Below are 27,859 nucleotides of genomic sequence, written 5' to 3' on the forward strand. Positions count from 1 at the left end.
TCGAATTTACAGTTAAGGACGATGTGCTTTTATGAAATCAATTTTCTCTGAGTTTTAATTTTCACCACCGACGCTCCCCTGAACTTAGCCCCGCCCCTCTCTCCCTCCCCCCCTTTGTTGGAGTTCATTTGTATAATTTCTAACATATTTAGAGTGTTTTTTACTCACTTTTTCTCTCTCACAATGTTAATCCTTTAATGCTTCAAAAATATGTAATATGCAAATTAGGCAATGGCATTATTTAGCAATTTCTAGCGACTTTTAGGAGATTTTAGTAGGGAAAAAAATCGATTTAAATTGAAAATCTGATTTTATTATAAGTTTTTTTTTTTTTTTTTGGCCATATCGCCCAGCTCTAATTTTAGTATTATTTCAGCTTCAGGGGCTTTGTTTTTTGCCATTTCGATATTTAACAGTTACAAAGGACCAAGAAATGCAACCTACATTTTGGGATGTAGCTACAGTAGACTTTTCCATAATCTTGGTTTGTGGCTGTTTGTGTTGTAGAATCTTTGTGTCGAATTCTTTCAGGCTAGTCTGTTCACATCATGTTTTAGTCCCAACTTGGCTTGCTTGGAATGAGCAGGCATTAAAAAATGTTTTTGGGCGCCAAGTGGTCCTGCGGTCTAAAAGCACTACCACAATGATCAGGAGATTGATTTAAATCCCGGTCATGCAGCTTGCCATCAGTTTCTGGAGCCCAGGAAGAGCACAATTGGCAATGCTGCATCAGCAGCAGTTGGAAAAGAGGCGGTGGCCTGACTTCACATGTATCGGAGGAGGCATGTGAGGGTCTTCACCTTCACATGCGTTGTGCCATCAGCAGCCAGAGTCTCCTTACTGAACTTTTTTAGTCATGCCAATGACAGACTTTGCGGTCTGCGTTCATGTTCTAAACCTAATTACAGAGGATACAGCAGCAGCTGAAGATTGTCATATGAAGTAGTAGCTTGTGAGGCGCGAATCCGCATAACATGGTTACCAAGGTTACATTAAAAGAAAGGAAGTTTGTCAGACGTTTCAAAGTTGTATATAATCGTTTAATATAATCGTGTCTATTCTTTCACTGCAATATTCTTTTAAATGTTCTACACCGTCCTTCTCCCTTGTCTTTGTATCAGCGTTTCAGAAAGCACGGTCCCCACGGGTCAAGCCGAAAGTGATCTAAATGTTTCCACATGCTTCCTAATGAATCCAATTACTCAGATTAGGTGTGGCTTCAGTGCAGGAAGTACGGAGACTACTCCTGAGCCTACAAAAGGAAGGAAATTTATCTGGGAGATATTAGTTATGAAACCGTGAGCTAAGTGCCGAGGGGACGCGTGTGCAGCACTGAGACGGACGCAGACTAAGCCTCAGGAGTGTTCGGGGGCTGCTAGGTGTAGAGGCAGTCGGTGAGTAATGTGCTGGTTGAGTGTTAGAGAAACACTCAAGAAAGAAAGACAGAAAAAGAGAGAGCACCGAGGTGATGAATGTTTTATGGGTCATAATGGCGTGCTCAAATTACCTCCCCACACTTCGGCCTCCGCGGACCTGAGAGGCCAGGAGCTTTCCTGGCACGGCTGCCCAGAAACAAGCAGTAGCATATGGTGCACACGTCACTCACCTCCAGGGCCCCGGCTGCTCAAGACTGTGGTCAGAGCTATGAATTATGGATATGAGCTAATTGTTTTCTCATTTGGAAATTCTGATTTTCACGGCACAGGTTGTGGTCTCCAGCAGCCCTGTGATTTTTATACTCGCCCGGCCATTTGTCTTACTTTTCTCCAGTGCAAGGTGGTCTCTCCTGTTAGAAAAACAGAGCGAAAGCTACATAAAAACCTGGAAAAACAAATGAAGGCCCTAATAAGCAGGTAATTTTAGTAAGCAGTGTTTATGATAGCTGAATATTCTGTTCGCTGGCCATTACAAATTTCTCTTTCCATTTAAAACCGTTTCAAAATTAGAGACTAACTTTATTTTTGAAGGGATGAGAGAAAATTAAAATACACTTTGTAGAGAAAAGTATTGGGACGGACCTCGTTTAAAGTTTGTTCCAAAATCAAAGGCATTTTAAATTTGATGGATTTGATCTCTCAACCAGAGACAGATCATATTTGCTCTTGGGCTGGAAGGTTAATCAAATTACTATTTTAATGCAGTTTTCAAAATGGGATAATGGAGATTGTACATTTTGGCATATAGAACCTACCAGAGGGAATCTCAGTATTTAGTTTATTTTTCTATAAAAAGAGATTTTGTTTGCATCGTGTTTTTTCATTAAAAATTGAATGAAAATAAATGTAAATAAAACAATAGTGCACTTCACCTTAAATGGTGCTGTCTGTTTACAACTAAAAACACTAATTTGCCCACTTTTGTTTATTTTCTCTGCTCTTCAGTGTACAGAATTAGGGCCCTATAAAATCTGTTTAATTTATATTTTTTGCAAATTCCATTTTGTTCCTCATTTATTTTTCAGATTTTAGATTTTTGGCACATTTTTAGGTTTTTAATATTGCTGTCAGACAATAAAAAATAGTCTATTTAATTATTCTGTTTGATATGATGCGCATTTGAAGTCTGTTTACTACTCTGTTCTTCAGCTATGAAGGTTAGAAACCCCAGGACCAGGATACAGTGCTGGTCCTTGCTTTTTTTATTATTTTTTTAATAGATTTTCTAAACATTTATATTTAGTGTTAGTGTTTATCACTGAATTCCGCATTTTTCTTAATTCTGTGATTTCTGCGTCATTTTTTCATCATAATCATTTTGCATAAAGTTAAGGAAATGTAAACTTCATTTATTGCTGTGTTGCTTGCTGCCAAATCGTGGCTACAAATAGCGTCCTCCTATAGGAAATAAATGGTCACGTGACTCTTTGCCGAGAGCATTGGTGTGGTCAGGATAGAACCAAGATCCACAGCTGAAGGCTGGAGGGACTTATGCACCCATCTAGTCCACACCTACCTTTAGGCATGATGCCAATAGGCTAAGAGACAGATACTCTTATTTAATTGAGTCCTATTCTTTTGGTGATACTGCTCTCCGTTGATTAGAAAATCTGTGTGTGTGCATTTGCAGATCCTTATCAGCACTGGGTTCAACCTAAAGTAGCTGAATGCATTCATTAGAAGGAAATTGCTTTGACCAGAGTCAGAGAGAGCACAATTGGATGGGTTGATGGTGCTCTCTTCTCTCATCACTCTCATTGTCTGTTGGCTGAAGTGTCAAAGAGTTCCTCTGAGTGGATTGGCTGTGTAGTGGGGAAGTGGGGACTGACTTCACATGTATTGGAGGAGGCATGTGCTTGGTGTCCACTGGTGTCCATGCCCTCCTGGTGTCAGGAGCATTGCAAATGATAGTGGAAGTCGTAGTGAGCAGGTGGGTTAATTGGCGCAGCTAAATTGGCGAGAACATTGGGTAATGTTATATATAATACTAGTGCATGTCATAAAATTGAATATCAATTAAAAAGTTACTTTATTACAGTAATTCAGTTAAAAGTGTGAGATTCATATATTATATAGATGTAGTACATACAGAGTGATCTATTTTAAGTGTTTATTTATTTTATTGTGGATGATTATGGCTTACAGCCAATAAAAAAAAAAATCAGTGTCTGAGTGTGGGCAGTGTGCCAAGTCCTGCTGGAAAATGAAATCCGCATCTAGATTAAAAGTTGTCAGCAGAGGGAAGCACAAAGTGATATTCTAATTTTTGAGATACACAATTATCTGGATATTTGGATATACAGTATATGAGGAATGAGAAAGAACAGCTAGCAACCACAAACATACAGTGCATGTAATTTGAATTCTTTTTAATCAGAATTAGACACGTCCATGTCAGAAACAGTAGTTAGTCTCAGAATTACATTCAAAATGTGCTGTTCACAATGCATTGCAATGCCAACCCTTCTTAACTTCTGAAGCAATTAATATCTAATATTTATTATTCTTAACGTTTATAATATTAGAGCAATCTCTTCTCACTTTATTGTTTATCTGCTTTTTTTTTAACAATTGGTTCATTAAGTCTTTTGAAGTTTGTAAGGGAATCTGTACACATGCTTTCAAAATCTGGTATCAAAATGGATTTTTACTTCGTGTACAGCCTGAACACCCCCATGCCACTCATATTTCCAGTACCCTCAGTTGATATATTGATGTGGAGACTAGGGTAAGAAGGATAGATAGAAGAACAGGGAAGAAGAAGAAGAGGAAAGAAGGGAAGAAAGGGGAGTATCGCTATCACTATTGATTTGAAACAGTAGCGGCAGGACTGGATGCAAACTTGAACGTCTCTGTTTTCAGGTTCCAGTAATGCTAGAGAGGGTAAGAGATGGATAGATGGAGTAAGCAGGGAAAAGGGAATAAAGGATATAAAAGGAAAAAAGTACAGCAACAATGTGGGCGGGGCAAAGACAGAGAGAGGAAGGAGTTCATCTTTTAACATATTCCTAAATAATTCATGGCCACTGGTCATGGTCACATTTGGTATTTTTTTCTGGTCCTACTGGGCAGTAGGCGTAGGTAACATTGAAACAGCACATTGGTATAAACTGGTACAACCACTGGAAGACACGCAACGAAGTGACGTTGCCAACTGTTCCACAATACATAAACGCTTCATTTGATCCTCAAATAATCAACACAGACGTGACCACAAGCCTGATTGCACACAAGCCATTAATACGGTCTCAGTCCAGTTACAGTGGAGAGTTCCTCAAAAGCTCAGAGCGAGCCGTTCTGAGATCCTATTGGGTGTGAGATGTTGCCAAAAGGAGATGAAAAATCCAGTAATCCAGTAATATCCACTCTTGGAGAGAAATGGACATTTCTTTCCAGTTCTTTCAAAGAATGGTAGTTAGCCTGCAGTCAAAAGGGCAGATGCTAGAAGCAAAAAAGTTGAAAAAGCACATCAGAGTAAGTCACCCCAATCCTCTCAATTCCTGAAAGAGTCCAGTTCTAATACTGACAGTAAGCCATTAGTCATACCTCTTCAGATCAGCCTCGTAAATGACTGCTTTTCCACAGAACAGTAGTCACTGAGAAATAATACTGCCGTCCAGAACAGTCCATTTCCATTGTAATTCAACAGCAAAAAAAATAATAAAATGTCCAAAACAAAAACCAAGTGCAGATTAGTGGGATTCTGTGCTGCAATTAATTGCCAGTCCAGTTTCAGAAGCTTTTTGTTTCAGTATTCTTCAGTATTCACCATACATATACACTTCAAAGGTAAACTTCATATACCAGAATCCTTAGCCCATATAGCAGTCTCCTTCAAGCCAGCCATACTGGTCCAGAAAGTAGCATATTGTCCAAAATGTCCAATGAGTGAGTTTTCCAAGCCTCAGCAAGAGCACAAATGGAGAATTTTAAACTGTTCACAATACTATCCAGCTTATTCTCAGCCAAGAGCAGAAGCAGCCCCTTCACAGGAATGGTAACCAAAAAAAAAAATCTGTACATCATCAAAAGCCCAAAAAAGCATGAAGTGCATAAAGTACCTTTCTATAAACTTGAAATATTTTCAGCCACCATCACAAGCGTCCGTAACTCAGTCACTCGTCTTCTCTTAGTATTTGTTTCTCTACTAAGCTTGGTCCACAGCGAATGAAGCCTGCCTGAAGCCTGCTTTAACATGGTGGATTCTGCGGCGGTCGTGTTTTGGCATGGTGTTCTCTGGACCTTTTTATTAGCAGGTGAGCATGAGAGATGTAGAACACACCACCGACGCTCTACCTGCCGAATATGTTCTCATATTCCAGCAAGATCAGTTCTACGATCTGGTTCTGGTAGACCATGTGGACAGCCATGTTGCCCGTCTCTGTCTCAGGCCTCAGGAGCGTTGGGCCAAACACGATGGCCACGCTTTGAGTGGTCATCCTGTTGGCTTCTCCGTGATCTATCACTCTGAAGAAAAGCAATGCAGAAAAAGAGAGAGAGATGTATTAATGATACATTGATACACTGATATAAGTATAATATTATAAGATACAGGGTTTATAGTTTTTAACCAATACACTTTTTTTTTTTTTTTTAACTTTTCCATGCCTTTAATCACCATACATTCTTTAAAACATCAGTACAGACATGGCAAGAAGCAAAAGAACTGAAATCCATGTCAAAACTGGTATAGGCCTATATCTCACCTAAAATTAATTTTAAAAACACTATGAAATGTCGTGTTTTACTAGCTGAATAACATTTCTGCATATTTTGCATGTATCTGCCTTACATGTGTCTGAATGAAGCCAGACAGCATTAAAGCAGGATTTTTCTCTTACTGAGTGAATTTACAGTTATAGTTGAAGCTAAAACCTCAGTCTGAATAGGACCCACATAGACAGCTAGCTAATGTAAAGAGATGTGTTGGATTTACCTAAAATAAATACATAAATAAATAAACCTAATTGGTCAAACAAATTTTTTAAATTCACATGATTTTTCCCAAAACATTCTGGGTATTTTTCTTTTTCCAAAATGTATCCAGGCCTGGAAATTTCTATGCACAATTCATGCACAGTTGTCCAGGGACTGATGATGATATAATGATACCAATGAAAGCAGATATACAGATATACATTTTATTACATGTGTGAACTCCTTCTATTTAGAAAGGAAAAGAAAGGAAATCCACTCTTCCCCTCTCGATTTTCGGAATTCACATCGCCTTGCCATGAGCATGCTGGCTAGTATTTAACCTCTCACAAGATAACACCACACAACTGGCACAGGTAGGTTCCTCTGAGTAAACACTTCATGATCAATTTACATATTGCTATCACATTACTTCCTAGAAAACGTTAAGATAAAACTTATTAGTCAGCAATCTCAATTATTTTATTGTATTTATTGGATCACACTAATGTAATTGATTAGCTATTACTGCCCTAAGAATTTTGGTTTCCTGTGAAATAAACACACAAATATGAGTCCTATAACCCTCCTGCTGCAGTAAAATGTCAGGTCATGTTGTTTATGAACCACTTCGCCACTGTCCTCTATCTGCAGTTACAGTGGACTGAGGCTCATTTACATGCAAATGAAATCAAAGACAAACGTCAGGGTGTTTGATACGGTGATGACAATCTGAGCTCAGTACCAGGATGGACCTTCACTACCTACCCATGTTTTACAGCGCAAAAGCTCTATGGAGAGGATGTGTACACTGACTGTAAATGACAAGCAGTCAAACTAACAATTTTACTCAAAATCTGCTGCTTAAAAACCTTCGCTTCACACTGAAAGTATGCATTTCGCATAAATGCTTAATTCCTAGATTCACAGCCTTCATGTTTTCAGACCTAAATGTCAGTATTTTAGGCAGTTTGATTATAATGGTAAGTAGATGGCTATGTTAAGCAAAGTGCTTCGGAAAATTGTACTGATCAGTGTTGTTGGGGTCGATACAGATCGCAGATTATCTCTCAGTATGATTATCAGTTGATTTCCAATATCAATCAGGGGTTGGGGCCGGGTGCCAGTTTAACCTTCTCATGCATAACTTAGTAATGCATCATCATACAGGGCTTCTGTGATGTTCTGTACATTGTTTCTCAAGATACAATGTACTATGCTTTTTTAAATAAACCACATTTAAAATGCTGTGTTGCATTGGACTGTATGATGCACTCTCTTGGGTAAGTTGTCTGCTTTACCATTCTTTTTTTAAAATATTTGTTTATTAAATAATATGATTTTAAATATATACAATCTTCTTTATTATTCAATCATTTGTCTACAAATGATATATAACCTGTACCACACTTTAACAGATTTCAATAGATTTTTTTCAGAACAGACTAAACCTTATGGCCTGTAGTCAAGTGTTCCTGCACTGCACTTTGGGGTTATTTCTCACCACAAACTTTGGAATAATGTTTAACTCCCTGATCAGCAACTACAAGGTAAGAACTGATCTGTGTATGAAAGTCATCATTACTTCACCAAAATGTCCAGCCAATACTGTACTGTCTGAGAGATCATTCTAAACTACAGCACAAACTAATGAGATAAGATGGACCCAACTCTCTCAATTTAATAAATTCTGATTATTTGACTTAAGATAGTAATGAACAAGGTTTCTTTACCACTCAAGAACGTTTTTAGTGTTTCTCAGACACTAGAGGGCACTCCTGAGTGGGACTAAAACGAAGGGGTTAATGTAATAAGCATTTGAACTAAATAATAGTTTGTAAATGAATGATTGGTTTTAACTGAAAAATAAAAGTTTCTCAATACAGAACTATATAATTTATAAAGATTTTTAACTCATTTAAATTCTCTGGCCATAACTAAGCATAAGTATCAGCTTTCCAACCAATCAGAACACAGTAGCAGTAATGCTAGCGTCTCTATTGCCCAAACCCTATTACTGCTAGCTTTAGACAAATTGAAATACACTGATACATTTTACTTTTTTCCTTTTTAAGTGAAATAACAATGTATATTCTAAAATTAAGTATATCTTAGGCTCCCATTACACTGGCTCTGGGCCTGGAACTCACCTTATAATATGTAGACATTAAAAGGTATGGAAACTGTAGTGTTATAGACTAGACTATAGACTATAGACTATAGATCTTCAGTGCTGCTTAATGCAGGCATGAATTATTACACGCCCCATACACTGTAATGTAATTAAATTGCTACCCCCCAACCACACACACACGTAGACAAACAGCATTTCTTAACTGCAATACCTACTATCAGCCCATCTTTATATAATTTGATCAGTCCACTCATCCGCTCTCTCTATGACTATCCCCCCCCCTCCCCTCTCTCTCTCTTTCTCTCATGTTGATCAATCCTGCATCACACCATGGTGTCAGGAGGATGTGGTCTATCACCTATCTCTCCCCCTATCTCCCTTCATCCCTCCCTCCCTCCTGTGCTCTCTCATAATGATGTAGTTGGCCCATATCCAAGTCTGTCTCAGTAATGGACGGAGTAAGATAACTCAATACAGACGGCCTGCGCAGAACACATGCCGTACCCTACTCACCCTGGACCAACACAAACACACACACACACGTATACACACACTTTAATTCATATACTCGGCCTTCCTAGACTATATATAGATACCTAAAGATCAGTTTTCCTACAGCTTTAGTGTGAAATAAATAGAGATAAAATCTACCTTTTCAGGTGTTTGAACAGAACCTGCATTGTCTCCTGATTTGGTTTTGGCAACTGTTTGATTAAGTCTTTTATTCCCTGGAGCCGCTGCTTGTAGTCTGAGTGCTCTGCAGAAAAATCGGGAAAAAGGAAGGAAGGAAAAAGGAGAAAATATTAGCATATGGCCTGGTTGCTCATGTAGAAGTCACTGCTTCAGTAAGTCAACTGCAAAACTGTTATCTTACAGCACCCTCTTGTGGTTGGTTTCATCTTACCTCATAAAACAATACATAGATTTAGTACACTTGCTGCATCACTGCAGGTGATTCATATTTGAAGTGTTACACACAGAAGAAACAAAGGAACTCTTATCAGCCATAACATTAGCACCACCCACTAATTTAATTCATTTGTGAGGCCACAACAGATCTGATCACTTGAGGAATGAACTCCACAAGACATCAGAAGGTTTCCTGCATAGAGGTGAGTAATCCAGGTCCATAAAGTGTATTAACAATAAAGATTTTTTTCTCAGATTTGCATAATGAAATTATTGGTCTCGAGACGGGGTAATCCAAGTCTAGAAAGCATAAATTTATCTCAGGATCTGCCTGGATAGTTCGGATGCATCTTAGTTATAAACTGAGCCATCCAGGCAGTTGGAACAATCTCTGTTAAAATATTAACATATTCCCTACTTTTGAATATTTTAATGTTCGGTCACATCGTGCATTTAAAAATTGCATACTATTAATAATTAGACATGTCTCAGATGTAGAAATAGAAGAGCACTTACTTATAGCATTAACAAAGTCATTAAAGGAGGCATAGGTGAAGAGGGGTTCAGGAAGCTCCCGGAAGAACATCTTCAGAGCGCCAGTGGTCACATGGATATCCTCCCATTTGCTGTCATCTAGATCCACCTGCTCATCTATCAAACACACATATATAGATATATAAAACATATACTAGTATCACTGGATGTAATCATTTCTGTCATTATAATTCTAATTAGTCCATAAATAAAACATTGCTATATTTCTAATCGATATGACTGAATGATTAGATGTTAGGGCTGATATATATTAGATAAATGTATACATGCACATGTTTAGGTTTAGTCTAAACTGAACATTAGTTGACCTGAACTTTTTTGATGAACACTAGTCATGTAAAGATCAGTAAATGTACAAAATAATGTAAAAACAAGCACAACCCGTACCATGATTCACAGCAAAGCGCAGCTTCTGAATGACTGCCAGATTGCCACTGACTCTGTACAGTCCGTCTATATTTAAACCTGTCGGCAAAGAAAAAGCAGAGAGATGAAGCCGAGTGACAAAAGACAAAAGTTAATGTAATTAACTGTGTGCACATATCTATCAAATAAATCACTATTCTCAAACAAAAACCTTGTATCTTCAAAATAGCAAAGAGAAGAATCTGTTTTGACAACTTTTTAGTCTCTTAACAAATTATTAACGGACACTAGTTAAGACCGTTTTAATCATTATTCAATCATTTTAGTCCTTTTTGTCTTATTTTATTACTACTTACAAAATCCTTAAGCATTTAAATTTAGTAATGTTTAATATTGGCTTATCTAGTGTCAATTAATAATTAGCTGAGATATTCCCTAACCATTTAAAAGTGTTTATTATTCTCATAAGTACTGTTATTTGGGGACCCTTATTGTAAAATATTGCCTCAATTTCAATTTAAGTTAGTGTAAGGAAAGTTTATTCTAAGTAATTTTCGGGCATTTCTTGAGAAATTTAATATTATGTTTAAACAATTGCCAGATTCACATTAGTCAAAAATAGAAAAACACCACAACTAGAAATACAAGGTTTTTGCCTGAAAGCAACAAAATACAATTGTGTTTACTCTGTACACACACTAATATATTGACACCCAGTAGGAATAAACTCCTAAGTACCTGTGTTCTCCACATGCTCAATGCACATCTTCACAAAATTAGGAACGCAGGTGTTCTCCCGGGCACAGAGACTAGTCAAACTGCACCCAAACACCTGATCTGGAAACACAATTGATGAAAAGAGGGTTATGAGATCAGACCTTTTATAAAGTATAAAGCAACATTCTGCAAACAGAAAAATCTGCAAAATGATAAAAAAAAAAATATTTATCTCCTACAAAATGTCTACGTATCTAGGCCTGTGGTTTTGTGTGTGTGTGTTTGTGTGCATGTTACCTTTAATATAGCCCTTGTCTCGGACAGCCTGCAGGGTGGGTCTTCGCGTGAGGAATTTCTTAAGCTTTACTCTGGTCTTCTTCTGATCTGAAGACTCTATACTGCCAGAACTCTTAATTGCTAGATAAAAAAAGAACAAACTCACCACTACACAATCAGAGCAATGCATATGATGCTAATATAATAGCCTTAATTAATCAATGTGTTTTTATCTATCAATGTGTATGCAATTATGCAAATTCAATTATGTACCACCTTCGTCTTTATTATATCTAAAAAGGTTTGCTTCTCATATGAATGAATCCTCTTTTCTGTTAACTATATTATGTACATCCTAAAAGCCTTTAGGTGGGCATATAATTCAAAGTTAAAAACATTCTGTTCTTGTCATTGTTTGACATTCAACCCATCAAAACTGTTAATATAGAATGAAAATATACATAAGTATAATTATTTGGAATTGAATGATCAAAATTAGTGTTTATTACCATTGAGATGAAAGAACACAGCAAACTTAATCAATCAAGACTGGTAGGCCAAGGAAGACTTCCACTGCCAATAGCAAAAGTATCCTCACCAGTATAGAAAAAAAATGCTTAACTGGCTGTCTGAAAACAGACTTTGCACTAGTGTGTTTGTCAAAGACTACAATCCTCAGAAGATCTTATGAACAGAAATATACAGCAAAGTGCAAACCACTAAAACAGAACGGCCAGATTACTGTAGGAAACAAAAAGCACTTCAAAGAGTTTTTTAACTAGAAAAATCACCATAATGAACCAAGATGAATCTGTGCATTACATTAACATAACATGAATTTTTCTGTACCTTTGTTCTTCTTAAAGTCTCGATGGTCCTTCTCTTTGTCTTGTTTCTCAGTTCCAGGAGACTCAGGCATGTCTTCTTCAATAGCTTCATCTGACTCCCATGCCTGCATACAATACATGCATTAAATACACTGAAAATACACGAGGCATGCTTCAGTCTGTAGGTGTAATACTATACATTTATAGTCAACATATCAACATTATTACAAATGTACTATTATTTAATCCAAAACAGCTTATAGTGTGGCTTATAAACAATGCCTGAAAATTTAAATAAAACATTTACCACTAAGAATAGTGTTCAATTGAAAAGTTATAACATTTTCATGATTCTTTTATAGGCATATATATATTTTTTTTTTTAGAAATGTATTGATTCGATGCAAGCCATATTGTTTAAACCTAGGGGATAAGGTGTGCCCTCCCCCTCTCTCTCAATTCACTATTATGCCATTTTCATAGTAGGTGCACTATGTGTTGACAAAAACTGGAAAAGTAATACCTGGAAAATGTCTATTTTATGAAAAAAAAAAACACAAAAAGAGGACTTTGCACTAATACATTTCTGAACAGCCAAGACCATAGTCTATAATGATATACAAAGTAAAAACCTTTTTTATCCAAATTCTGAAGAATCAGAGTTATTTCACACATTTGGTCTAAAAATCTGTGTAGGACTGCAGTGATGTGTGTTTTTGATTACAGGGAAAGTCTTTCAAATGTTAAATAAGAGCACTTTTTCCACTGCATGGTTAACTGAGATTCGGCATCTTTACATCTAAAACCTCTAAAGAAACCTCTAAAAACTTTTTTAGTGATTTACATATATTACACTTTTCCTGAACTATAAGGAAGGTATTTAACCTTTTTAAAAGAAAATCTGCTTGTAAGGTTAAAGGGAGCTGTTTGCTATTTATCCCACAGATTCTTTAAAAGCTAAGTAAAGTTCCTTAAAGCAATTCCCTCACTTTAACTCATTTAACTCATGCGAAATATACTGAACATCCTGAGAGCATCACAGGACAGTGTGTGAATCTGTGTTCATTCATCTGACCTTATTTACAGAATGTAAGAAAGCTAAAAGTGTGTTATTTGCTTCTTTTTTTATCCAAATTCTGAAGAATCAGAGTTATTTCAAACATTTGGTGTAAGAATCTGAGTAGGGCTGCAGTGCCGTGTGTGTGAGAAACTCACGTGTGTATTGATGGCCTCAGTGAGCGCCTTGTACCAGTCAGTGATGACGCTGTCTATCTCAGACTGGATCAGCAGCTCTGTGCCCTGACGCGTCTTTAGCTGGAATCAAAGAGTCAAGTGGGGCCATCAGACGTGAAAGGTTATTTGAGTTAATGGAGCAGTATAGCAACTAAAGATAGAATAAAATAAAAATAGAACACAATAGTCAGATATTTAAAGCATGCTGTACTGCATTTCTACCTCGATCACATGTTTCTTGCTGGACTTGTCCTTCGATGCCCACTCCACTGAACCTCCACGAAGATCCACCGTGAATTCCGGTTTCGACTGGTTTCCTCCAAACTTCAGGTGCCATAAGAAGAGAGGAACACAAACACTGTGCATTAGAATAAGCTGTAATGCATGCAGTATCTCACTGAGTGTTACGGTTTCGTTATTGGGTGCTGTAGAACCGGGTTACTGAACATAGCCGTAACACAACGCTTTAGGTGGCAGTTAGTTTTGGATTACAGGAAAAGTCTTTTAAATGTTAAATAATAGCACTTTTTCCACTGCATGGTTAACTGAGAATTTTTTTTTTTTTTTTTTTTTTTTTTTTTTCACCAAGAATCAAGAAATCAGAGATGGATTACTCTAATAGTGTTAATACACTTAAAAAAAAAGAAGAAATATGTTATATTTTTCTTTAAAATTGTAATTATTATAACATATACATATATAACATATAAAACCTTGAATACGTGATCTTAGTGGCTACGCCTGTGTTTCTGTTTTTTTATTTTTATTTTATGTGGCAGTTATTTACACATTTTACAATTTTTCTGAAATATAAGGAAGGTATTACTCCTTTTCAATATAAAATCTTTAATATAAAAAAGGTTGCATCACAGACCCTTAATTTGTGTAAAGTTCACATCCTGAGAGCATCACAGGACAGTGTGCGAAACTGTGTTTATGCATCTGACCTTATTTACAGAATATAAGAATGCTAAAAGTGTGTTATTTGCTTCTACAGGTGTGTTCCAGACATTTTTAACAATTAAAATGCATTACTGAAATGTTTTACATAAGTTCTGACCTGATTTCTAGAACTAAATATTATAATGAAAGTTATGGAATTATTGTTGTGTTATTTATGTTACATTATAATTTTAAAATGATGTGCCCACAATATGAAAAACACGATGAGCTGCTCCCTGAATTTATTTGATTCAAATTAGAATTTATTTAAAAACAGGTCTGGGCTCTTATGGGTTAAAAAAGGCTCAATTTATATTTTTTATATTGGTTTTATTGGCTTCAAACTGTTCAAATTGTGTTTTTGTGCTTGGCAATTAATGTAAAAGAAACAATAGTTTGCATTTTGACAGCCATAAATCGTCTAAAATGCTGTTTCTAGTCTGAAATAAAATAATAAACGAAAACTCAGTTTATGTAGGAACTAAAATCAAAATCACAATATACTTACTATATATTACTCATCTTATAGGTGTGAAATATATCAATATTAGATTTTTCACCATATCACCCAGCCCTAGGAGGTACCATGCAGTGGAAAAGCACCATAATGCTTTAAAACTCAAGACCTCACTCAAGTGTACACACACTCAATCTGCTTACACAACGTCATCATGACAATTTACTTTTCATGTTATATTTGCTCAAACCCATTCCCACACATCCTAATTCATCTCTGCAAAGCTCAAGCCAGGCTGCCTTTCAAACTATTTCTTCACACTGAAAATGAGTTGCGTAAAATCAACATGCAAAAAGACCTGTTAAATTCTGTTCACCCAGATTTATGATCCATGTGTAGAAATGCATGCCACTCAATGGCCTTTCCAGGCATTTCTGATTCACACCAGTCACAAAGCAAATATTCTGAACACATTTAATCCGCCTTCTTTTAGTGAAAAGACCGACAGCGAGCAAGAGGGGAGGGTATAAGCATGAGAGACGAGCAGAAGGATAGACATGCAAAAACAGGAAGTGAACAGGAAGCCTCCTTTCAGCAGATTAAAACAGTTTACAATTCTTATTTTAAGCTAATTTTATTCCAATTAAATTAGGGTTGAGAGTTGCCTGGACACACAGTACTAATGTAGAGGTTTTAGGCACCTGGAAACATCATTTAAAACCATTTAATTCAGTCAACTAGTGCAGTAGGATCTCCAAGATCTGATAACCAGGGTCATCAGTGGTGGAAGAACTTCACCAAGTCACCAAGACAAGAGCTGCAACTACTTATGCTACTTATGACACTTCCAAACAGGTTAAACTATTAGGTGTGGCAGGATGTGGAAGCCCCAGGAGATAGGAAAAAAAAGGCTGATGCTTATTGGAACCGCTAAGATCTAGAAAGAGTCAATGAGATGTCATGAGAATGGGCTGTGGACTTAATGACACCAGATACAGTAGTGATCCCTGTGTCCTGATTGGAACTCTGAGGCACATCCAAGGCAAGCTGACCTTCCAGTAACATGCTCTGGATGACTGTCTGCCAACACCAAGCAAAAGTCATAACTGTCATACAAGCTCTTCTGAGAAACCCTATGCACTTACTTACAGGATGCTCCAAAGCTTTGGGAGAAGGTGCTGTTTCTTGCAGAATAACTAGTGTCCAACAGATTTAACCAACAATTGTCGCTATCTGTAGAAAAAGTGGCTCAACAGTTAGAGCACCAGACCAATCGATGATAAGGCTGTGGGTTTGATACCTAGGTTTGGTGGGCCACCACTGTTGGGACCTTGAGCAAGCCGGTTAACCCTCGCTGCTCTGGCTGCCCACCGCTCCGGGCATGTGTTCTCACAAAATCACTGTGTCTTACTGTGTGCACTTACTATAATAAAGAGTGTATATGTGTATTTAACCACGGATGAAAAAGTCAGAGGCCAAATTCTATCTGTATCCAACACAAGTATGGTGTACATGCTTGTATTGTCTTGTCACGTCTTGTCTTGCCACGTCACGGTAGGCACATTGACAAGGCAGTAGCATTAACTACGAAGTGCTGCGGAGAAACCTTGCTCACCCAACCAGAAAAGTCCTTCTAACTAAGAGCTTAAAGACCATTCTAGCACCACAGCTGGCTAGAGCAAGGGACAGCAATTAAGTTTGGCCACGGGCCAGATATTTTCCAAGCCATTACGTGATGAAAAAAAAATAATACTGGAAAGTGAAGTTTTATGAGATAAAGTGCTACAGACTAGTAGCTCTCCAGCCCAGAGGGTTGTTGAATCCAATTGCAGAACAATTGATCTCAAAGCAGGTAAACCCAGGGCTGGGAAAAAAACCTCCTTACAAGGATACAGGGAGTCCAAGAACAGGTGGAAAAACAAGAACAGGCTGAAAACTAGTCACGCCGAGCGCGACAGAGAGACAGGGGACGCAAATAAACAAAAACTTGCTAGAGAAGCTTTTCACCAACTGAAGAATGCCAAGTGAAATAGGACCTAATGGCTTTTACATAAGGTTTACAAATTTTGCATGTTTTATAATATTGGCTCAAGTAAATAAACAATTATTGCACAGTTACAGAGCCTACAACTTTTGCACAGCACTGTACAGTGTATCTACAGCAGGTTCTCAGTCAAAGTAGAAGTACACAAGTTTTTTAATAGCTCAGTAAACTATTTCAAACTCTGCCTGAAGGCTTCCTGTGTGGATAAGCACAGACATACAGAGCAAGGCTGGCCACGCCCAAAGTGCTTATAGGAGACCGCAGGGCGGGGCTTAACTGAACGCTTCCAGTTGCTTAGCAACGAGAGGAGGAGCTCAGGGAATGAGCCATTGCGGTAGTACGACTTTGAGAGAAGAGAAAGAGGGGAAGAACAGAACAGAAATAGAAAGAGAGAGAAAGAGAGTGATGATGCATGAACAGATTCACAATGACACACAAACACACACAACAACACACAGAAGGTACAGACAAAATCAAGATGAGAGAGATGATTCACAAGAAGTCAGAAGAAGGTTCCACATGAGCTAATTTATAAATCTAGACCTGTCACGATAACCACATTTTTGGGCTGATATTTAGTGTTATATTAAGAACATTTTAATTTACTGATATAATGATAACACAATAGCTTATTAATGTGATTATACCCTTATAAGGAGCAATATCGTGCAAACAAGTTTAAATTATTAAGGATATTCAGACAATAAAACTGCAAAACATATATGCATATAATGCTTAAATATTCTAAAATAACAAAACTAAATTTATTTATCAGTTCACTGATGTTACTAGGCTTTCCTTGCTAAGTAAAAACAATAGATCATATCATGGACAGCAAAAAATATTGAGGTCATTTTCCTATATTATACAAAAAATCACTTCTGGCACTTTATTTTGCATTATACTAATAGGTTCAGGACATAGATCCACTAACAGTCAACACCCTGTTTACAGCTGGTAATTTAATGTGACCATAACCTATGAAGTGAGGCACATTAATAAAACAGATTAAATGTCTGTGTAAAATGTGACTGAGCAGAAAAAATGGTTCAAGGCACCCCTAATTATGCCATACATGATAAAGACTGAAAACAGTTCAGAGCCACTGAGAAGAGAGTTAACTCAGAGCATGTAAAGTGCAAACTTACCCAGCTGCTGCTGCTGGTCTGACCCTTAGCAAAGAGCAGCGTGGACCCCTGAAGAACTGTCCAGGATGACGTCCAGCTCTTCCTACAGAACCAGAGGAGAACAGAATCAACACAGGTCTGAAAAACAACACTGCAGAACAGTAAAAATCACCCAGTCATCCATCCATCTATACAGCCACCCTTCAAAACCATTCAGCCTCCAATACAATCCAGCCAGCCGGCCACCCACTCATTCATCCATCCATCCATCCATCCATCATCTATCTATCCACCCATCCAGCAACCCATCCATCCACCCTCCAATACCATTCAGCATCAAAAAAAAAATTCAGCCAGCCATCCGTCTAGCCACCCATACACCCTCCCAAACATCCATCTATCTATTCAGCCACCCATACTTCTAGCCACCCTCCAGAACCATTCAGCCTCCAATAAAATCCAGCCATCCACTCATCCAGCAACTCTCCCATCTATCTATCCATCCATCCATCCATCCATCCATCCATGCAGCCACCCTCCAAAACCATTCAGCCTCCAACACAATTCAGTCACTCACTGATACAGCAACTCATCCATCTATCCAGCTACCCATCCATCCAGCAACCCATCCATCCACCCTCCACCATTCAGCGTAACAAAGGTCCAGCCATCCATTCATCCATCCACCCACCCATCCATCCAGCAACCCATCCATCCACCCACCCCTCAATCCATCCAGCAACCCATCCATCTATCCAGCCACCCATCTATCTATCCATCCAGCAACCCATCCATCCACCCTCCACCATTCAGCGTAACAAAGGTCCAGCCATCCATTCATCCATCCACCAATGCATCCATCCAGCACCCATCCATCCAGCCACCCCTCAATCCATCCAGCAACCCATCCATCCATCCTTCAATACCATTTAGTGTCTAAAAAGATCCAGCCAGCCATCCATCCATCTATTCAGCCACCCACCCATCCAGCCATCCCTCAATCAAGCCACCCAATTCATCCATCCACCCTCCAATACCTTAAAGCCTCCAGTACAATCCATCCATCCACCCACCCGTCCATCCACCCATCCATCCATATATGCTTTGTAATACAGACAGAGACTGTACCTGACTTTCTTTCCATTCTCTGTGATTTTGGTGACATTGAGGACTCCACACTTTTCTGAGGGCTGAAGAAAGAGAATAATTGAGAAACAGGATCAATTGTAGAACTGTGACAACAGAATAGACTTAACAAATTTCAGGAAAGAATTTAATTAGCTACATTAATCAAGTACCTCAGGAAGCAGGGATGCACAAAATATCAACAGCAGTAAAAGCTAATATTTCAGATATGTTACATATAAACAGAGCAGCCAATAAAACAGCTCACACTGATTATACTGATTCCGTAGATTTCCAAGAACTACAGTTTGCTACAAGATTAACTAGTGATTAAAACCTTATATCCGTTAATCCGGACACAGTACCAATTTGTTCAAATTGTGCATCCCCATCAATCTCTCTTTTAGCACACACACACACACACACACACACACACACAGAGAGCGCAAGTGAGAACAGGATTAAGAGGATTAATGATGCAACACACACACACGCAAACATACAGTACATACAGTAGAACATGTTAGTTGTTATATACTAACTGTAGAGGGGTGTTTAGGTGAGGAGGGACAGGAGTCGGAGTCGGGGGAGATGTGTTTGTTGGTCCCAGTCTCCTAAAAACCAGAAGAGATTAGAGAAAAAGAGCAGAGTTAGTGTTAGAGAGGAAAAGAGGAGGAATGGGGGATGAATGCAGTAAATGTGAGCCAGACTGAAGGCGGGTCAGGTTCTCCTGATGGCTAAACCAAACAAATACTATGGAAAAGGTGTAAATCAGTGTTTACATTTCAAAAGCAGAAATGTGCTTTATTTAGATTTATATTTCTTCATTCATTAAAGTACTTAAAATAAAATAACTTACAATAGTATACAGAAAAGACCTGATTTATCCCAAAAGGGAAATGGTCTTAAAAATGGTTATTCATTAGCTGGGTGCAGAAGCGGGGCTTAGTGAGTCATCAGAAGGGTAAAAAGCTTGATTCTTGATTATATTCAATTTTTTGGAGATTCATCTGTATGCTGATGTAATTTATCAGCATAAAAGGGGTTTTAATCTGTTTTAACCACATCTAACTACAAAAAGGATATCCTTAAAAAGGTTATTTGCACTTAATTAACAATTATTTAATGGTTATTTGGGTGCATTGATAAAATTGCTCGTGAAATGTTTTTGGAAACCTTTTCCAGAGTAGTTTGGATGATGATGCCATACAGGAAGAGACACACCTTCAGACTACAGCGAGGGGTTAGTGTGATCTATATGATTCATATTAAATCAAGCATTGTGCCCTTTTACACTCTCTCACTCTCTCTCACACACACACACACACACACTTACATTGCGCGTTTGCGACGCTACAATCTGCCGAGAACGCATCTGATTGGTTCTAGTGTCTGATTACATTAAAAGCAGTAATCAGCTCTGATTGGTCATGGCTCAGCGAAGGGTTTGGGCACTAACTTGATGTGTGTACAATGATAGGCCAAAAGCCCTGGAGAGGCGTTCCGAGCTGAACCGCCTACTTTTGACTGACAGCTGGAAAAGAACCAATGCACAGTAGATGACTCTGTGTGTTACTTTAGCCTTTGTTAATCATCATAAAATATTACACTGCATACTATATGATATTTTATTACAAAATAACATGTTACCATTTGATATGCTGAAAGGAGAACATCAGAGAACGTAATTATTTAGTAATTCAAATACAAATCGATCAGTAAGACCTGAAGGATCTTAAAGGAGAACTCTGTGGTGAAAAGGACTTTGGTTGTATTAAAATGTGTTAAAAAGTACTTCCTCCGCTCTCCTGCAGCTTTTTGAGATCCATTATTTTGTGCAGTTTGCCAAAACAGGCTTTTAAAATAGGCTCAAAGTTGCTCCACACATCATCGGTAGAATCCAGAGAGCCCTGACATTTAAAACGAGGCATAAATAACTTTAAAAGTGCACAAGAAGTTTATTAAAAGTCGCCGCCATCTTTAATTTAAGTCGCAATAAGTCCCCCGTTGAACACAAAGCGAATAGGTACTGTAGGATAGTTGAGCAGATTGCAAACTTAATTCCTTGGAAATGTATGAATTCCAGCTGTTGCTGAAAATATCTGGCTACTGTTGAAATATTAGAATGCGAAGAACCATCAACAAATGACATAAAGTTTGCTCAAAATGTTTTACTATTTGTGCTCGACGGTTGACTTATTGTGACTTAAATTTAAGGTGCCGACGCCCGGAGATTTACCTACGCTATGGGATGTAAACAGTGACTTTTAATAAACTTCTTGTGCACTTTTAAAGTTATAAACGCCTCGTTTTAAATGTCAGGGCTCTCCGGATTCTAGCAAGATGGTGTAGAGCTACTTTGAGCCTGGATAACGGTGGAAAAAGTGATTTATCTTCAGGCAGAAGACATGCCTCATCTCACTCCTTCTAAAAGCCTTTTTGGGCAAAGTGCACAAAACACTGGATCTAAGAAAGCTGCGGGAAAACAGAGGTGGGCTATTCAACAAAGGTAAGTTTTTTTAAATAACATTTTAATACATCCAAATTCCATTTCACATCAGAGTTCTCCTTTAAACATCCATGTTTCTCAATTCTGTGGTTCACAGATACAAAAAAAAAATCACAAAAATACTTCTATGGTTCAAGAGTGATGGGCAAAAGAGCAATGTCTAAAATATAGACTCTGAGAAAGTTTTAATGGTCCTGAATACCATGGTTTATGCAAATAGGATCTTCCTTGTTTCTATTATATACTGGTCCACTACACAGAAGACTACCATACCACAATTCACTGCCAAACTATGCTGACCCGAGACCCAGAGCAGCACCATGGACAGCTGCTCCACACACTTACAGTAACACTCACTGTACAGGACAACATTTTTTATACGATATGGAGCTAATGGTTTTCAGCAGAGTTCTACATCCAAGGAGCATGAGGAACACAGAATGAAAGAGACTCATCAGCAGGATGAAGGTGATTTCTGTTATAGTCACTTGCCTATTAATGCATGTTCTTGCCAGATAATGCCAGTCACAATCATTACCACACACTGTGCTGTCCACATTAGGTGGTAATGGCTGGAATAAGGAATGTTAAATGGCTGCACAACTTCGGAAATGTTATGTTCCATCATCTGGTTCCAACTATTAAGCCTCACTCAAACTCAGATGCTAAGCAGTAGGGAATACCCCCAGTCATATTTCAACCAGCAGGTGACTCTTCAAAAAATTAGGATGGTTTAGATTTGGGTACATGCTTAATAAAAGCACAATTTTTTATTCTATAAAGATCCGTTTTTGAAAAGCAGCTGTTAATATGAAGAACTTATGCATTGACCAGGACTCCAGACTAACAACGTCCCAGGGCCAACAATGTCTCAGTTCCAAACTGCGACTTTTAGGACTGCACCCAAAATCTCTGTGCCGAAAGCATAGAAAACGCTTTAATCTCATCCCTTGTGCTATTTTTTGCCTCTGAGATGTTAATCTAGAGTCCTGGTCAGTGTATAAGTTCTTCATATTAACCGCTGCTGAACAAAAACAGATCTTTATGAAATCAAAACATGGTTCTACTTTTATTAAGCATATACCCATATCTAAACCATCCCCATCAACACCACAGTTGATGACGGTTCATCCTACAACTAAAACATAAATTTAAAAGGGAATAGCCCATTACTCTGGGGCTAAACTATAAAACTATAAACCATTGCTTTCACAAAACATCCTGACTGGGTCTTAAATAGATGATATAGACTGCTTGATGAATCTAGGCTGTACTAATCTGTTTGGCCATTTTATTAGAAACACAGATAGGTTGGGACACAACCTTCCAATATAGTTTGAACAAATAAATCAGCTCTGGAAGCTCTGGAACAAATGAAGAGACCACTTCAGTTTCTGAATCAGTTTCTCTGATTTTGCTATTTGAATATGAATATGTTTGAGTAAAATGAACATTGTTGTTTTATCCTATAAACTACAGACAACATTTCTCCCAAATTCCAAATAAAAAAAGTCATTTATAGCATTTATTTGTGGAAAATGAAAATGACTGAAGTAACAAAACAATGCAGAGCTTTCAGACCTCACATAATGCAAAGAAAACAAGTTTATATTCATAAAGTGTTATTCATAAACTCTCTGATATTCAAAAGAGTTCAGAAATCAATATTCAGTGTTTTCATGCATCTTGGCATGTTCTCCTCCACCAGTCTTACACACTGCTTTAGAATAACTTTATGCCTTTACTCCTGGTGCAAAAAGTCAAGCAGTTCAGTTTGGTTTGATGGCTTGTGATCACCCATCTTCCTCTTGATTATATTCCAGAGTATTTTAATTTGGTAAAATCAAAGAAAGTAGTCTTTTTTTCTCCAGAGCTGTGTATATATGAGGCCAGTTCCCTCTCTATTCTGCCTTTGAAACCCTCACTCACTGATTTTGTCCATTTTCCTGTTCAACCCTGTCCATTCTTCCTTCTTAATATGGCCATTTTTGTTTTATAGATTTGTCAATTAGAAGTGAAGATATCAGAGAGTCAGTGTGTGTTTTTGGCAGTTTACACTAATTTCTACCACTTCTACCTGCTGTGTGAATGTAGACATATCAAGTTCTTCACCAATACCATAAATAATAGTAAAAAAATAGAAATGTAGTTGTGTAGTAGTGTTTAATATCAATGACTGCTGATGTCATCTGTATGCCATGTCTTAAATGGGGTGTTATATAGAGGCTGCAGGCTGAGCTGGATTAGGTGGCGAGAGTGCTGAGTCTCAGTATGAACGCTGTCGGAGCCGATTAGTAATGAGCTGCTGTACACAGCCACTCTCACTCAGCACAACAGCTAACAGTGCTAATGCTAAATCTACTGACTTCACACAGTGCCTAACACCATCACCACCACAGCATCGGCTCTAACCACAGACACACCAAAGCTCAGGAATAAACCACAACACATGCCTATGTAAGAAAAATATATGTAAAAGTGTGTGTGTGTGTTTGTGTATATATGTATTTATACCTTGTCAGTAAGGTCTAGTACATAGGTGCTGTATCTCCACTTGGTTAAAACGATGGGGTCTGGCTGCTTCCGTTCCAAACTGCGACTTTTAGGAGCTTCTCCAGCGTTTGGAGGGGAGAGATTGTACTGTGGAAAGAGACATATAGACTATAATCAATCAATAGATCAATTAACCAAGCTGTATTTTCACCTTAAGCTACATTGAGGGTGATGATGGTCAGGGATAAAAAAATATATATGAAAGGAACAATAATATTTAAATCATAAAAAAAAAATAATAATAATAAGAGGAAAATTACCAAGTTAAAATAACTACAAATTAAATAATTTAAAAGATATGAGGTAAAATAAAATAAAATAATAAATAGGTCTTAAAATAATTATATAAAGACAAAAATATCAAAAATAAAGTTAAAGCTAAAAATAAAATAAAATAATGAACATAATTACTAGTAATAATAATAATAAAAGTTATAATAAGAGTTATTTTGCAGAACCAGATTAAGGGATGTTTAAAAGATAGCACCTATCTGATTTTGTCCAAAAAAAAAACTCAAAAAACTCTTCAATAGTTGATTAATAACATACAAAAAAGTATAAAACTGTTAAAAACAGATTAAAAACAAAAATTGAATAAATAAAATCATTTAAAACAAATCTGACCGTTCATATAACCACAGCTAAGAAAGCCAACACAACAACATCTACAACAAAAATTAATAAACAGCAGAATATCTACCTCTCCCCTCGCTGGCCACAACACCATGTGTGTTCCACTCTCCCTCCTCCAGGTAAAGACCCCCCGCCCCAAATAAACCCACCCTTACTCCATGCGAGTGCTGAGAGTGTGAGAGTGCAGGGGAATGTAAGAGGTGTTGAAGAGCCTGTGATCAGACAGTGTGTGGTCTACAGTCTCGATCTGTGCGCCTGCGTGTCTGATCTATTAACCAGATTAGAGAATCAGGGTAATTTTAGATTAGCTAGGAACCCTGTGGATCTCTCACCGCTGGCCAGCACCTTCCGCCCGCTATAGCAGTCATTAAACACCGGGGGGTTCAGAGAGAGCAGTGGAAGATTAGGGTGAGTGTGTGAGTCTATATGGGTGCACTTCCTTAATAAGGCCTTGTATGTAATGGCCAGATCATGCAAACAACAGACACCCCAGTTCAGTGAAGCTTTAGTGACATGCAGGTCTTGGTAATAATGCACTTGGCCTTGTGTAGTTGTGGTCTCTATGAATGAATGGCATGTTTTTTGTGAAAAAAAAAATTGCTCAGTTTTTCTATTCAGCCCTGCTTTAGATCACTGAATAAGAGGTCTCTAAGGAAAAACAGGATTTGGCTCTTGCTCATGAATATTAATACATGCAAATACATTGCCTCTTTTTTTTGAGAGGTACTGTTCGTACATAAAAGTCCAGTGTATATGTTAGCAATGAATCTCCCATTCTAAACTAAGGAAGCAAATTTCTGAGCCACTGAACATATCTTACCTTGGGGAGCTCCCACTCAGACCGAGACCCATCAGCACTGTAGTAGTACGGCCTGCCCTGCTCATCCACATGCTTTATCCACTGAAACACACAGCACACATACATTTATCAACAAATGAACCTTACAGAACAGAAAAAAAACTGAAAATTGATCAGAGCTGGACAGTTATTCACTGATAATGTGTGATTTACCTTCTCATTATTGTATTCACAAACATACAGTGTGTGGCCATGCTCGTCAAGCTCTTCAGACCAGCCTCTGGGTGGCGACCCATACTGACTATCTGACTGGCTGGAGTGAGTGCTCGGGCAGTTCTCTTCAGAAGACAGCATCTGAGGGAGGAAGAGAGATAATGATGATGATAATGAGATTAATATGATATTATATTGTACAGCTCTGAAAAAAATAAGATGCCACTCAAAAATGATAAGTTTCTTTAATTTTACCAAATAGAAAACCTGTAATATAATCAAGTGGAAGAAGTTAAAGGTATCCAAAAGCAGTGTGTAAGACTGGTGGAGAAGAACATAAAAACTGTGATTTTTCAGATTAAAAACCAGGATTATTCCACCAAATATTGATTTCTGAACTCTTTATGATCTTTATGAACTTTATGAATATGAACTTATTTTATTTACATTATTTGAGGTCTGAAAGTTCTGCATCTTTTTTGTTATTTCAGACATTTCTCATTTTCTGCAAATAAATGCTCTAAATGGCAATATTTTTATTTGAAGTTTGGAAGAAATGTTGTCTGTAGTTTATAGAATAAAACAATGTTTGTTTTATTTAAAAATATACCGATAAAAAGCAAAACCAGATAAACGGATTCAGAAACTGAAGTGGTGCAATTTGGTGCACCCAAATTTCTGACCGTGTTGCATTCAACAAAGCAGTTTTACTTACAGGTTAACTTTTTTTTTTTTTTATCACTATCCATATAGGCAATGTTGACTTATAAATGGTTAACTAACAATCTGCTCAACATAAAGTTCTGTATTTAAAGCACAATTCTATAATAAAAGTAACTTACTGAAAAAGTGTTGGTGCTTTAACTATTTTAATGAGTCGAAATGTGAACTTAAAACATCTCAAGATAAATTAAATAAAAAGAAAATCTGCGAAAAAGTGTTTCAAGTGCTTCAAACTGAACATCTTATGGCTCAATGTCTTATGGACTATCCTCTACTGTAGTCACATTCAAAACAAGCATGTTTAATTCTGAGGCAAAATAACAGGGTGGTGAATATAATTGTAGATAAAGGTAGATAAAGATAGAAGAGATAGATGGGTAGAAGAGATAGATGGGTAATAAGACATAGAAGAGATAGAAGAGATAGATAGACAGACCGACAGATAGACAGACAGATAGATGGATACTTTATTTATCCCAAAGGAAATGTAGGCATCCAGCAGCAACAACAAAATACAATAAGAAACACATCTAAACATAAATTAAAACCCAGAGGAATTGAAATTATAAAAGCTTAAAAAAACATACTAAACTTACTATACAAGGTAAGATATATCTGTAAACGGAGCAGTGCAGTAGATGTTGCTAATGGCCAGTAAATTATTAACAAAGCAAAGTGCAAGGTGCAATGACACTGATTCTAAAAGTGACTGAGGTGCCATATATAAATATAAATATAAATATGCATACGTTACAAAATAGTTCTGAAAAGTGAATATGAGAATACCCAATCATGGGTAAATGCACTGGAATGTAAGTGAGGTTGGGGAAGTGATAGTGTAAAGAATTAGGAATTAAGTGGTTGAATAATGTCCATGACACAAAAAAACTGCATCTCAGCATTTTTCACCCCAATTAAAGACACATACTCTTTTGTGAGCAATACGTTAAGAATGACTTTAAAAATGACGTTAAAAATGACTTGAACTAAAATATTGACTTAAACTTAAAATTGAACATAAAATAAATAAATTCAATATATTTGGCATTTTTATATACAAACACCTGAAACCATTCTGACAGTTATTTCCTATGTCAACCACAAGAGAGCAGCATTACACTACAACTCATCCACTCTACTACAACAATGCAGCAGGACATTCTTTCCTCCTCTTTACAAGACTGATGTGTCTCTGTACACACACACACACACACTTACAGTCAGGGCACATTCTGTCCTCTGGAACACTGGCACGTTCTTATATTGGTCCTCTGTTACCACAGCAAAACTTTGCACAGCACTTACAACTACTCTCAGTCATGTTTCCACCATAACAGATGTCCCACACAACATCTTCAGAACACACG

The 27,859-nt window shown here is 37.5% G+C and overlaps 1 protein-coding gene across 9 annotated transcripts in view; it reads right to left on the reverse strand.

The window, feature by feature from the left end:
- Positions 1-3,790: 3,790 nt before the first annotated feature.
- The window catches only part of arhgap12b (Rho GTPase activating protein 12b), a 96,444-nt gene continuing 72,375 nt past the window's right edge, over positions 3,791-27,859 (reverse strand). For 3 of the 9 annotated variants that reach the window (XM_007259664.4, XM_007259672.4, XM_007259671.4), the window contains 17 exons: positions 25,770-25,910; positions 25,578-25,658; positions 24,086-24,211; positions 20,522-20,596; positions 19,605-19,676; positions 19,066-19,127; positions 17,959-18,040; positions 17,031-17,153; positions 13,590-13,691; positions 13,350-13,448; positions 12,157-12,259; positions 11,329-11,448; positions 11,053-11,151; positions 10,336-10,413; positions 9,910-10,044; positions 9,136-9,241; positions 3,791-5,903 (listed from right to left, as the gene is read on the reverse strand). In XM_007259664.4, the coding sequence (XP_007259726.1) occupies positions 5,729-5,903; positions 9,136-9,241; positions 9,910-10,044; positions 10,336-10,413; positions 11,053-11,151; positions 11,329-11,448; positions 12,157-12,259; positions 13,350-13,448; positions 13,590-13,691; positions 17,031-17,153; positions 17,959-18,040; positions 19,066-19,127; positions 19,605-19,676; positions 20,522-20,596; positions 24,086-24,211; positions 25,578-25,658; positions 25,770-25,910 (1,779 nt within the window). In that variant the 3' untranslated portion in view covers positions 3,791-5,728. The remainder of the gene's footprint in view (positions 5,904-9,135; positions 9,242-9,909; positions 10,045-10,335; positions 10,414-11,052; positions 11,152-11,328; positions 11,449-12,156; positions 12,260-13,349; positions 13,449-13,589; positions 13,692-17,030; positions 17,154-17,958; positions 18,041-19,065; positions 19,128-19,604; positions 19,677-20,521; positions 20,597-24,085; positions 24,212-25,577; positions 25,659-25,769; positions 25,911-27,859) is intronic. The other 6 variants (XM_007259666.4, XM_007259665.4, XM_007259667.4 and 3 more) reach the window with 6 other exon arrangements.

The sequence above is a fragment of the Astyanax mexicanus genome, chromosome 15, assembly GCF_023375975.1.
Source record: "Astyanax mexicanus isolate ESR-SI-001 chromosome 15, AstMex3_surface, whole genome shotgun sequence".
Lineage (NCBI taxonomy): Eukaryota > Metazoa > Chordata > Actinopteri > Characiformes > Acestrorhamphidae > Astyanax > Astyanax mexicanus.